At 45.4% G+C, this 12,411-nt stretch overlaps 1 protein-coding gene across 2 annotated transcripts in view; it reads left to right on the forward strand.

Annotated features, from left to right (window-relative positions):
* LOC140399058 (tubulin beta-4B chain-like) overlaps positions 1-12,411 on the forward strand; it is a 39,707-nt gene that overhangs the window by 17,827 nt on the left and 9,469 nt on the right. The window contains exons 2-4 of one of the 2 annotated variants that reach the window (XM_072488153.1): positions 5,584-5,662; positions 6,254-6,362; positions 6,445-6,555. In XM_072488153.1, the coding sequence (XP_072344254.1) occupies positions 6,495-6,555 (61 nt within the window). In that variant the 5' untranslated portion in view covers positions 5,584-5,662; positions 6,254-6,362; positions 6,445-6,494. The remainder of the gene's footprint in view (positions 1-5,583; positions 5,663-6,253; positions 6,363-6,444; positions 6,556-12,411) is intronic. The other variant, XM_072488152.1, reaches the window with a different exon arrangement.

Raw genomic sequence — 12,411 nt, forward strand, 5'->3', positions numbered from 1 at the left:
GGGTAGCCTTCAATCATTTTTCCTGATTGAGATTTATCAATTTAAAGTTACATTTTAATGGCCTCCCTAACAGTTTTCTATAATGTAATTGTGCAATTAGATATGCTTCCTGAGTTGGATATTTTTCTCTGAAAATCAAATAATGTAGCCACCAATTCAGTCATAAGAATAAGCAGTAATAGATGGAATATTGAACACACTGCAAATCAACTCTCTGCCTTCCTACTCTGCTGCCATTCAAGGCTTGAATCCTTGAATCACACCTACATGCTGCTTGTGTTTCCATGTTTTCCAAAGGGTCCATTGAGCCATCCAATACTGCCTGTTTACAAGCAGCAACTCTGACTGCCCAGTCCTCTGCTCACCAATCTTTTTTTTTCTCTGTTCAGTGCACCTTCTGGGATCTAGGTTTTTCAACTTTGTTCCTTCATGAGATCCACATACTGCTCCCAACACCCTGATTTCAGCTGAAATGGCTAATGGTAGGTTAGAGATGTCATGTTCGAGAAGCTGCACAAATGGAATCCACCATGCTATCCCGACATGTTCTGAAAGTTTCCTGGCAGGCAGTCCAATGCATTAAGCAATTATCTTTAGATAATTAGACTCTCCTGGAACTATCCTTATGTACGACTGTCCTCATGTCGGCCTTACAATCTTCTGCTGGTAGCAGGATCTCACCTGATATATATCTGATGCCACCTGCTGGTGCGGGTCACACTGCTGAGTACATAGCCACCTGCTGGTGGGAGGTCACTCTGCTGAGTACATGTAATATTATCTGCAGGCATATCACCACATTTATAACTATGTTAATTATAATTTATGTGCAGCTCATCACAATTTGGCACATGCTGCCATGATGATTTTTCAATAAACCAGTTAGCAATCTATTGATATCTGCTGCTTTTAGCAAGGATGTATTAAACATGGAAATATCCAACAAATATACAAACAAAAGTTCAGTAGACAGTGAAATCGGGGAAGTGTTAGGAAATATTATTAATTTGGTATAGATGGTGAAGGAGGCTCAAAGTACTTTAAATCTGGAGTAATGGTAAATAAGTAAACCATCGCACTGCAGGACACAGAGAAATGGAAATACGCAGAAAGAACTGTCAGAACTTGAGGAGGGGAAGGATGAACGCCAGGCCTCGTCCAATGAGGAGGATGGGGTTTAATATCTTCAGCAGTTAGTCTTAACTTTGCATTAGTAAGGATTACTGGATTACATGTGCATGAAAGGAAAACTAACTAAATGATTATATCCAATTACATCTAAAGATAATAATCGCTTATTGTCACAAGTAGGCTTCAATGAAGTGACTGTGAAAAGCCCCTAGTCACCACATTCCAGCGCCAGTTCGGGGAGGCCGGTACGGGAATTGAACCCGTGCTGCTGCCTTGTTCTGCATTACAACCCAGCTGTTTAGCCCACTGTGCTAAACCAACCCCATTGTCAGGCGGGATTCTCCGTTTCAGAGACTAAGTGCTGATGCCGGGACTGAATCACGGGAGTTCTACAGTCACGATAGAGGCGCCGGAGCATTTCAGGACATGTTAATGGGCCAGCACCGTACGACGTGGAACTAGTGCAATTCCAACACACACCGGCGTGTGATTCGCAGGGGTCAGGATTAGCACTCGACAGCCTAACATGCTGCAGCCGCATATAAACACACTCCAGCTAAGAAGGTGGCACCCCGAAGAACTGCACTAAGGGACCATTCTCCCCGTAACACCCACCTAACCTTTTGGACACTACGGGCAATTTAGCATGACCAATCCACCTAACCTGCACATCTTTGGACTATGGGAGGAAACCGGAGCACCCGGAGGAAACCCACGGAGAACGTGCAGACTTCACACAGACAGTGACCCAAGCCGGGAATCAAACTTGGGACCCTGGAGCTGTGAAGCAACAGTGCGAACCGCTGTGCTATCATGCCGCCCAAGTGATGGAGTCCAGCCTCGTGCAGGAGCAGGAGGTGGTGCCGGCCATGCGTGCCACCCAGACCAACACACACAGGTGGCTCCTGCGGTGGTGGTCTTGGCAGTGAACGTTTTGGCTATGGATCAGCATGTCCAAGGCCTGGGGCAATCTGTGCAGGTGGTGGCCGAGGCCCAGGAAATGGCTGCACTCTTACAGACAACTATGTGCCAGAGCCATCTGGAGAGTGCAGTGGCGCTTATGAGCTTGGTCCAGTCATAGCAAGCCATGGCTGAGAGCATCAAAGGCATTGCCCAGGTGCTGGCCAACATGGCACAGACACAGAGGGAGAGGTTGATGTGGCACAGACCCAGAAGGTGGTGGTCCACTCCCTGTGCTTCAAAGCCAAGGTCGCAACCTCCTCATGTCCTCTTCTCAACCTACATTCCTATCTATCATGGTGTAATCTGCAAATTTAGCTACCATATTAAATTGTAAAAAGTTGAGGCCCCGGCATGAACCCCTGCAGGACCCCACTTGTCACATCCTGCAAATTGGAAAAAACCACTTTTGTGCATATTCTCTGTTTTCTGCCTGCACCATGAGCTTCTATTTTCACAATAGCCTTTGATGTGGCACCTTCTCAAATGCCTTCTGGAAATCCAAGTACAGCACATCAGCAGGCTCCCGTTTATCCATAGCATATGATACTCCCACAAAAAAATCCAATAAATTTCCCTTTCACAAAACCATGCTGATTCTTCCTGATTATCTGGGGATTCTCTTAAGTGCCCAGCTATAACAACCTATATGGCTGATTCAAACACCTTCCCAATGGCAGACGTCAAAGTAACTGGCCTAAAATTTCCTGTTTTCTGCCTCTCCCCCTTCTTGAATGGAGCGGTTATATTTGCTACTTTCTATTCTGATGGAAAAAGGATACAAGTGAAGGAATTAATAACAGCAGCATTGTAGGTCAATAAAGCAATTCAAAATGTAAATGAGATTTGTTTCAAAGGATTGTAGAATTCAAAAGTGATGAAGTAGGACTCGGTCAGGCAGCACCTAGAGTAAGGTGCAAAGTTTTACTCTCCACACTATAGAAAGAACATAGAAAGTGGAAAAAATAACTATAGTACTGTCGTGTTGGGTGTTCTGGTCTACAAACAGGTCAACACGGCTGGAGATGGTGTAACTCTATTTTATTAACAACTCAACTGTAATAACATACTGTAAGCTTGGGTACGTGCATTACCAGCTTATCTGTGGACCCTGTCCTATCACTATCTAGGTGAGGCACTCAGCACATGGTGAATGTCTGAGAGGCAGGCTGTGAGCTCTGTGCTCTGAGCTGGCTGCTGCTAGAATGAGCGGGAACTCTGGTGTCCCTTGTCTTTATAGTGCGTGTGCTCTCATTGGTGATTGGCTGCGATGTTGTGTATGCTGGTTGGTCCTACTGTATGTCCATCAGTGTGTCAGTGTGTGTGTGATTGCACCATGATATGCTGATGTATATCATGACAAGTACCAGAACCAAGACATTACAGCTATTAGGAAAGATTATTGGGGCAGCACAGGAGCGCAGTGGCTAGCACTGCTGCCTCACAGCGCCAGGGACGCAGGTTCAATTCCAATCTTGGGTGACTGTGGTACATTCTCCCCATGTCTGCATGGATTTCCTCTGGGTGCTCCGGTTTCCTCCCACAGTCCAAAAATATGCAGGTTTCCATGCTGAATTGCCCCTAGGGTCCAACGGTTAGGTGTGGTTGCAAGGATAGGGCGGGGGAGTGGGTGGGGTGTTCTTTCAAAGGGTCGGTGCTGACTCAATAGGCCAAATGGCCTCCTTCTGCACTGTAGAGATTCTATAATTATACTGACAGAAGCCTGTTCACTGATAGAGTTGTGGGGAAAAAAATATGAGTGAATGTATTAGACAGGGTAGATTACAGAGAGAATGTTTTTACTTATGGAGAATCCAAAACTAGGGGTCATAAATATTAGATAATTACTAATAAATCCATTTGCGAAATAAGGAGAAACTTCTTTATTCTGAAAGTAGTTAGCAAAAGAAACTTGCTATTGTAGAAAGCAATTGAGCCAAATAGCTTTGATGCTTTCAAATGAATACCAGATGAGTACATGGGAGCAAAATAAGCAAAAAGATTATTGTTGAATGACTAGGCCTGAAAAAGGTCACAGCGCCTTCTCTCACTCCTGACCTACATCGACAACTCACACCTAGAACTACTGACGTGCCATTGCTGGAAAGCCCCCTATTGACCGTTCAGCCTTGGGAACCAGCCACCAATCCTTAATTGAACATCGAGCACACATTCTGACCCTTAATTGATTCACACTTCCAAATGGTGTCAGGCTCCGAACAGTCAGGATGGTAAATTAATCCAACATCGGCATCCTGACCTCAGCCCAATTTTTACCGTACCTTCTTTATTGTTAATGTCAGTATGAAGATGACCATTGTAAATGATAGTTACTTGCTTCTCTATAAAATTAAAAGGATTCTGTCTGAGAAAAGACTCGATCCAAGGATGGATGTGATCATTTATTGTGTGAGTGAGCAGCTCATGAACGCAGTACCGCAACGCAAAACACTTGATGGGTTCCACTGCGAGCTGGGAGCATTGGGGATAGCACAATTGCTTCACAGCACCAGGGTCCCAAGTTCGATTCCGGCTTCGGTCACTGTCTGTGCGGAGTCTGCACATCCTCCCCGTGTGTGCGTGGGTTTCCTCCGGGTGCTCTGGTTTCCTCCCACAGTCCAAAGATGTGCAGGTTAGGTGGATTGGCCATGATAAATTGCCCTTAGTGTTGGGTGGGGTTACTGGTTATGGGGATAGGGTGGAGGTGTTGACCTTGGGTAGGGTGCTCTTTCCAAGAGCCGATGCAGACTCGATGGGCCGAATGGCCTCCTTCTGCACTGTAAATTCTATGAAGTTCCACTCCAAGACACACACCAAAATCACTGGGAAGTATATTGTCATTCTTTTATTATTGCTGGACCAAAATCCTGGAACTCGTTACTCCTGCTGTTATTTCTTATGATCCTACCAAACAGCACTGTGGGTATACCTGGACTTCACCAGTTCAAACGTCAGCTCACCACCACCTTCTCGAAGTCAATAAATGCTGGCCTTGTCAATGACTTCCATATGAAAGCATTTAAAATAATGATACCAAACTAGTTCTATTGTGTAGAGAATGTTGTCATTTGAAGAACAATCATTGTATCATCTTTTCAACATTGTGCTCTTCAGTGATATACTCCTATTTTTTCTGTATATTTCACAAATTTATAAATGTTTTCCAAAGAACAAATGTGATAAACTAAGGCATAAAATGGGTTTTTCGGCTTTGTATAGAATTTGAACTAGACTTAGTGAAAGGATCCCCAAGCAAATACAGGGGCTTCTAACTAGGAGAGAGTGTGTTCAGCAAGGCTGCCAGACGTCATTCGTGGATAAATCACAATCTGGAACAAAGAAGAGTTCTCCAGCACGGATGCTTGTTTTGTGGTATCTGATATTGCTCACAGAAATTGTTTCTCAGAACTGAAGGATTCTGTCCTGTTCTATCAGTTAAATAGTACATTCTGGGTTATGACTGGCCACACTGATTATCTGTCATTCACACAGATCACTGAAGACCATTTCTCACACTGAAAACTTTAATAGAAAGCAACTAAGGGCAAAGCAATCTTTCAAAAGAGACATTGTGAGTAGACATAGAATCCTGTTGAGTGATAACTGTGGCTCAGTTGGTTGCACAGCCGCCTCTTTGTCATATGGTCGGGTTCAAGTCCCATTCCAGAACATGAGCGCAAATGTCAAAGCTGACATTCCAATGTACTGCTGAGGGAGTGCTGCATTGGCAGGAATGCCAACTTTCGGTTAAGACATTAAGCAGAGACCCTCGCAGGTGGATGTAAAAGATCTCATGACACTACGTCAAACAAGAGCATGTTTGTATCTCCAGTGTCCTAGCCAATATTTATACCTCAAACAACATTTCAAGTACGTCTTTGGCAGTAAAGAGCTTTTCTTCCTCCAAGAACAATTGTGCAAGCTAAGATGAGCTTGAGGTCAGGTGTAAAGCCTGGATCTGGTATGTGTCTCTTGTGGGGACCATGAATTCGATTCAATTTGAATTGTTTTTGGAGCAGGCAGGGGACTGGATTAAGGGTTTGCCATTGTCCACACTCTGAGTTGTGGCTTTGTAACACTGATCAAGTAATATAAAAAATATAATGAACCAGTGTCCTACTGACTTGTGTCCTACATATGCACTGATGACCTATTTCTTTAGTTCTGGGAAGTCATCAGTGATGAACATGGTGTTGACCCTACGGGAACCTACCGTGGAGAGAGTGACCTTCAACTGGAGAGGATCAATGTCTACTACAATGAGGCCACAGGTACCAATCTTCATCTCAACGTTCTTCAGGTGCTTTCTACTATTTGTATTTATCTATTTTTTTAAAAACTACTTCTGAACAGGTGGCAAATTTGTGCCTCGTGCTATTCTTGTGGACCTGGAACCTAGTACGATGGACTCTGTTCGTTCTGGACCCTTTGGACACCTCTTCAGACCAGATAACTTTGTCTTTGGTAAGTGAAGTTTTGGGTAAATACTGGGTCTGCTTTGTAGCTCTATTATAGCAGAGCTACAGGATTCAATGTAGGTGTATAAAAGTTCCTACATGGTTAGTTGTTGATTGGTTGACGTATTGATAAGTTGCTACTACTTTTTAGGGATTTAAATGTACTTTTTCAGTTGTAGGGCTGATAGAAGAGGCCTAAATCAATGAAGCACAATAATCTAGTGCCATTGTTACAGATGTGCAGAGTAGCAGATGACAAGATTCTGGGCATAGCGAGGAAGCACATGTGAGAGGTTGAGACTACAACGTGGTAGCAATTTCTCTGGCCTGTGTTCTCCCTAGGAAAGCGAACTGATTGAAACACCCAGTGGAGCCAACCAGTCCATTCAATTGGTGAAACAGTCCAAACTGTCAAATGAACATTTTGTAAATTTATTTCAAGAATCCTGTTTGTATCCCACAAGGGAACAAACATCTGGGTACTTGCTGTTCCTTGAGCTGCTTTGTTAATTAATTCTCAGAATATGGATTTCACTGGGAAGGCCTGCATTTACTGTCCACACCTTATCTTACAGCACAGATGGAAGCTATTTGGTCTGATATTTTCATTAATTTTCAGAGAATTTACAGTGCAGAAGGAGGCCATTCGGCCCATCGAGTCTGCACCGGCTCTTTGAAAGAGCACCCTACCCAAGCCCACACCTCCACCCTATCCCCATAACCCAGTAACCCCACCCAACACTAAGGGCAATTTTGGACACGAAGGGCAATTTAGCATGGCCAATCCACCTAACCTGCACATCTTTGGACTGTGGGAGGAAACCGGAGCACCCGGAGAAAACCCACGCACACACGGGGAGAACGTGCAGACTCCACACAGACAGTGACCCAGCCGGGAATCGAACCTGGGACCCTGGAGCTGTGAAGCAATTGTGCTATCCACAATGCTACCGTGCTGCCCACGCCATATGCTCACACCAGGTCTATCAAAGAGCTAACCAATTAGTCCCACTCTGAAAAGACATACGGACTCAAAACATTTACTCTCTCCACACATGCTGCCAGACCTGCTGGTTTTTTTCTGCATTTTCTGTTTTTACTTCACGGAGCACAGTGGTTAGCACTGTTGCCTCACATCGGCAGGATCCCAGGTTCGATTCCCGGCTTGGGTCACTGTCAGTGCGGAGTCTGCACGTTCTCCCCGTGTCTGCGTGCGTTTCCTCCGGGTGCTCCAGTTTCCTCCCACAAGTCCCCAAAGACTTGCTGTTAGGTAATTTGGACATTCTGAATTTTCCCTCCGTGTACCCAAACAGGAGCCAGAATGTGGCGACTAGGGGCTTTTCACAGTAACTTCATTGCAGTGTTAACGTCAGCCAACTTGTGACAGTAAAGATTATTATTATTCAGATTTCCGCCACACGCTGTATTTTGCTTTTATTTAATTAGTCCTCTGCTCTATCCCCATAACCCATCAAATATTTCCTATTGGATCTGCTTCCACTACATTTTCAGGCAGTGAATTCCAGATCGTAAAACCCACAAATTTTTATGTTAAAAAAATTCTCCTCATCTTCCACTGCGCACCCCACTAAACGCCCACCTTGGCCCCTGGTTTTGCAGCGATACACCGGCCGTATGGGTGCCACCACCTTCGCATCCCACCCTCCGCCATACCCCCACCACCCGGCCACCATCTGCTGGTGGCCCTCCCAGGACAACACCCACAGTAGCCCCTACGGGGGTGCCGGGAGGGGGCCACGGAGCGTACCACTGGCAAGGCTAGTGCCAGCCAATGGTACCCCCTGGCATCATGGGTGGGCGCCAGGACCAGAGATCCCCACTGTGCCGGGCATCGACAGAGCCAGGGGTGCAGGGTTAGGGGGGGGTGGAACATGTGGGGGCAGAGTTCGCAGTGCGAACCGGAGCTATCGTGTAGCCCAGTGGACCTGGTTGGGCATGAGTGTACGCACCATGCTAACATGCCGCCCTTCCACCCCCTGCAGACAATGGATGTTGAAAGTCAACCAACAATGTTGGCCTTCCTCCTAATTGCCGCAGCTCTGCGGCTGTACGTGCTTCCGCTGCTCGAGGAGGAATTGCAGAGAAAACAGAAGTTCTCACGAAGAAGAGTCTCCGATACAATTAGCAGAAATAAAATTAAAGAATGTGAGCTTGGGGGATCGCACACATGAATCAGGCTCTGCGAAGGAAAAACTGGTCCATGTCGAGAACCAACTTTCACGTGCAGTAGATGAGTTTGTTGGAACTTCATCTTGAAAAGAGCAATGAAATTATTTAACTTCAATCCAATCTGAAGAAAATAAAAGATGAGGTTCGCGTTTCTCCGTCCCGCCGCGCCAGATTTCTGGTTCAGCACGCTGTCGGTATTCTCCATTTCGCCGGCTGGTCAATGGGGTTTCCCATTGTGGGCAGCCCCACACTGTCGGGAAACCCCCGGGTTGCCAAAAAATGGAGCACCTCGACAGTGCCGAATTCAGCCCGAGATGCGTAGTGTGGAAGAACAAATATAGACTGTAAAAGCAGAAAAGTCAGTGATCATGGAAGAAAGACTCCGAAAGGAACTGAATGCCAGGTGAAGTTGTTAATTGTGTATAAAAATCTCGTAGATAACTCTGAAAATAGAACATACAGTGCAGAAGGAGGCCATTTGGCCCATCGAGTCTGCACGACCCACTTTAAGCCCTCACTTCCACCCTACCCACGTAACCCAATAACCCCTCCTAACTTTTTTGGGACACTAAGGCAATTTAGCATGTCAAATCCACCTAACCTGCACGTCTTTGGACTGTGAGAGGAAACCGGAGCACCCGGAGGAAACTCACGCAGACACGGGGAGAATGTGCAGACTCCGCACAGACAGTGGCCCAGAAGGGAATCGAACCTGGGACCCTGGCGCTGTGAAGCCACAGTACTAACCGCTGTGCTGCCCCAAAACAAACACAACTGAACTCACTAGAGTCGATGAATGAAGAGATTCACAAGCTTGCAAAACAATTTGAAAATAAAACAACAAAGAAATGTTTGGCTGAAATTGTGAAACGTGGAAATGAAGGTTCCATTCCTACCTTTAGCTGATACAGGAACCTGTTCATGACTGTGGGCAGCACAGTAGCACGGTGTTAACACAGTTGCTTCAAAGCTCCAGGGTCCCAGGTTTGATTCCTGGCTTGGGCCACTGTCTGTGCGGAGTTTGCACGTTCTACCCGTGCCTGCGTGGGTTTCCTCCCACAGTCCAAAGATGTGCAGGTTAGGTGGATTGGTCATGCTAAATTGCCCTCAGTAGCCAAAAAGGTTGAGTGGAGTTACAGGGATAGGGTGGAGGTGTGGGCTTGAGTAGGGTGCTCGTTCCAAGGGCCGGTGCAGACTCGATGGGCCGAATAGCCTTCTGCACTGTAAATTCTATTATTCTATGATTCTATGACTGTGCTTCACAAGAGAGACCATCTGTGCCTACTGCAATCTTGACTGGTGGCTCGCCTCCCTTACAGGCACTGCAATGCCAGTGTTTGCGAAGATCATGACCTGTTTCTGAATCTGTGCATCTTAAATAAAGGGTTGGTTAAGTAACAGCGAACAGAGTCAGGATAAATGGATCATTTCAGACTGGCAAACTGTAACTAATGAGGCGCTATAGGGATCAGTGCTGGGGCCTCAACATTTAACAACCCATATAATGACTTGGATGAAGAGACAGAACTAACTTTGCTGGTGATACAGAGGTAGGTGGGGAAGCAAATTGTGAGGAAGACACAGAGTCTGCAAAGGGACATGGGTTACATGAAAGGGGGAAATAATGGCAGATGGAGTATAATGTGAGGTTATTCATTTTGGTGGGAAGAATAGAAAATCAAAATATTTAAATGGCGAATGACTACAGAACATTAAAGTACATGAATCATAAAAGGTTAGCATGCAGGTACTGCAAGTAATTAGGAAGGCAAATTACATTTATTGCAAGGTGGATGGGTATAAGAATGGGAAAGTCTTGCTATAACTTTACAGGATATTGCTGAGACCTCTCCTTGTGCACTGTGTACAGTTTTGGTCTCATGTTAAGGAGGGGTGTACTTGCATTGGAGCCTGTTCAGGGAAAGTTCACTAGGTTTATCCCTGGGATGGGGAGTTGTCATATGAGAAACAGTTAAGCAGGTTGGGCCTATACTTAGTTTGGAAAAATTAGAGGTAACCTTATTGATACTTAAAATTCTAAGGGACCTTCAGAGGGTAGATAATGAGAGAATGTTTCTCCTCATAGGGTAATCAGGAACTAAGAGATGTTGCTTCTGAAAATGAAGTCTTCCATTTAAGATGATGGTGAGGAGGAATTTCTTCTTTGAGGTTCATGAATCTCTAGATTTCGCCACCTATATCATTAGATATATTTAAGACTGAGAAGGAGAAATTCTTGGGACTATGAGAGTCGAGGATTATGGGGAACAGGCAGGACAGTGAAGATGAGGCCAAGATCAGCCCAGCCATAATTTTATTGAATGACAGAACGGGTTTATGGGGCCATGTGGCCTACTCCTGCACCTAGTTACATTGGCTGAATGGCACAGGAACCGGCCATTTGGTTAAACCATTCCATGTTTGTACTCCATTCAAGCCACTTCCCAGCTCTTCTCCTGTAAATCTACCTATTTCCCGCTCCCTAAAAAGCATCTATATTGTTTGCTTCAAATGCGTCATGTGAGTTCCCCATTCTATTTCCTGTTATGTTTATACACTGGAGATACTAGGCTATAAGTCCATTTTGAATTGTTAATCAAATGTGCAGAATAGTTATATTCCATATTTTTGCCCTTGTGCTGAATTTAATTTGCTATTTCTTTAGCCAGCTCAGTAAGTAATCCAAATCCCTCTCCATGGGCGGATTTGTGTGGAGTTGTGGAGACTCCGCAGACCTTTAAAGGTGGCGGAACCTAAATTTAGAAGTCCCTCCCCATTTCCAACTGATCCCATTTTCACCAGTAGGGGAAAGAGGTGGGGTGTCATTCACACATGTGGAGAACAAAACTTGAGGCCATTTGAACTCCGTAATGACCCCATTTTCACTGTAGAAGGGACCTTAACCCACAGTGTGGGAGCTCCAAAGTTTGAGTAGCCATAGAAGCTCTCAAAAGGCAGAAAAGGTCTGAAGGGCTGACAGGTTATTTAAATTCCAAGCCCTTTAATTTTTTTTTAAAAAAACCTTCTTTTATCAGTGAGAGGTTTAAATAAAATCTCAAACTGTGAAGTTATTTTAATCACCAGCCTGCTAATTTTAAAAAAGGTACTTGTACCAGTGAGTTGAAAAATATTTGGGCCAGCAGTTGCAATAGCTGTTTATTGAAATTATCCCAAGGGCTACTAAAATGCCATTTTTAATACTTTGCTGCTTTCAACTTATCATTATTTCGACTTCCGGATGCGGCGATGACCAGCTAAGTCGCACGTTTCGGCAGCTCCCGTTGGAACGGACTTTTGGGCTCTTGATAGGAGCCCCAACGGCAATTTTTAATGGCCAAAATCACTGTGCGGTGAAATAGAAGGGAATCCCCCCGGATATATATGGAAAAAGGAGAGGATAGCGGCCGGATTGCAGGGGATCCTTTGGAGCAGCGGCAAGGAAGGGAAGCTCGAAGCAAGATGGCGTCGGAAGGTGGCCGTTTGGTATGGGGCCCGGAGCAACAAGAGTTTCTGCGGCGCTGCGTGGAAGAGCTGAAGAAGGTGGTGTTGGCCCCGATGCTACAGGCGATTGAAGGGCTAAAGGAGGCGCAGAGGACCCAGGAGCTGGAGCTTCGGGTCGTGAAGGCAAAGGCTGCTGAAAAGGAAGATGAAATACAGGGCCTGGTGGTGAAGA

The sequence above is a fragment of the Scyliorhinus torazame genome, chromosome 22 (genome assembly GCF_047496885.1).
Source record: "Scyliorhinus torazame isolate Kashiwa2021f chromosome 22, sScyTor2.1, whole genome shotgun sequence".
Taxonomy (NCBI): Eukaryota; Metazoa; Chordata; class Chondrichthyes; order Carcharhiniformes; family Scyliorhinidae; genus Scyliorhinus; species Scyliorhinus torazame.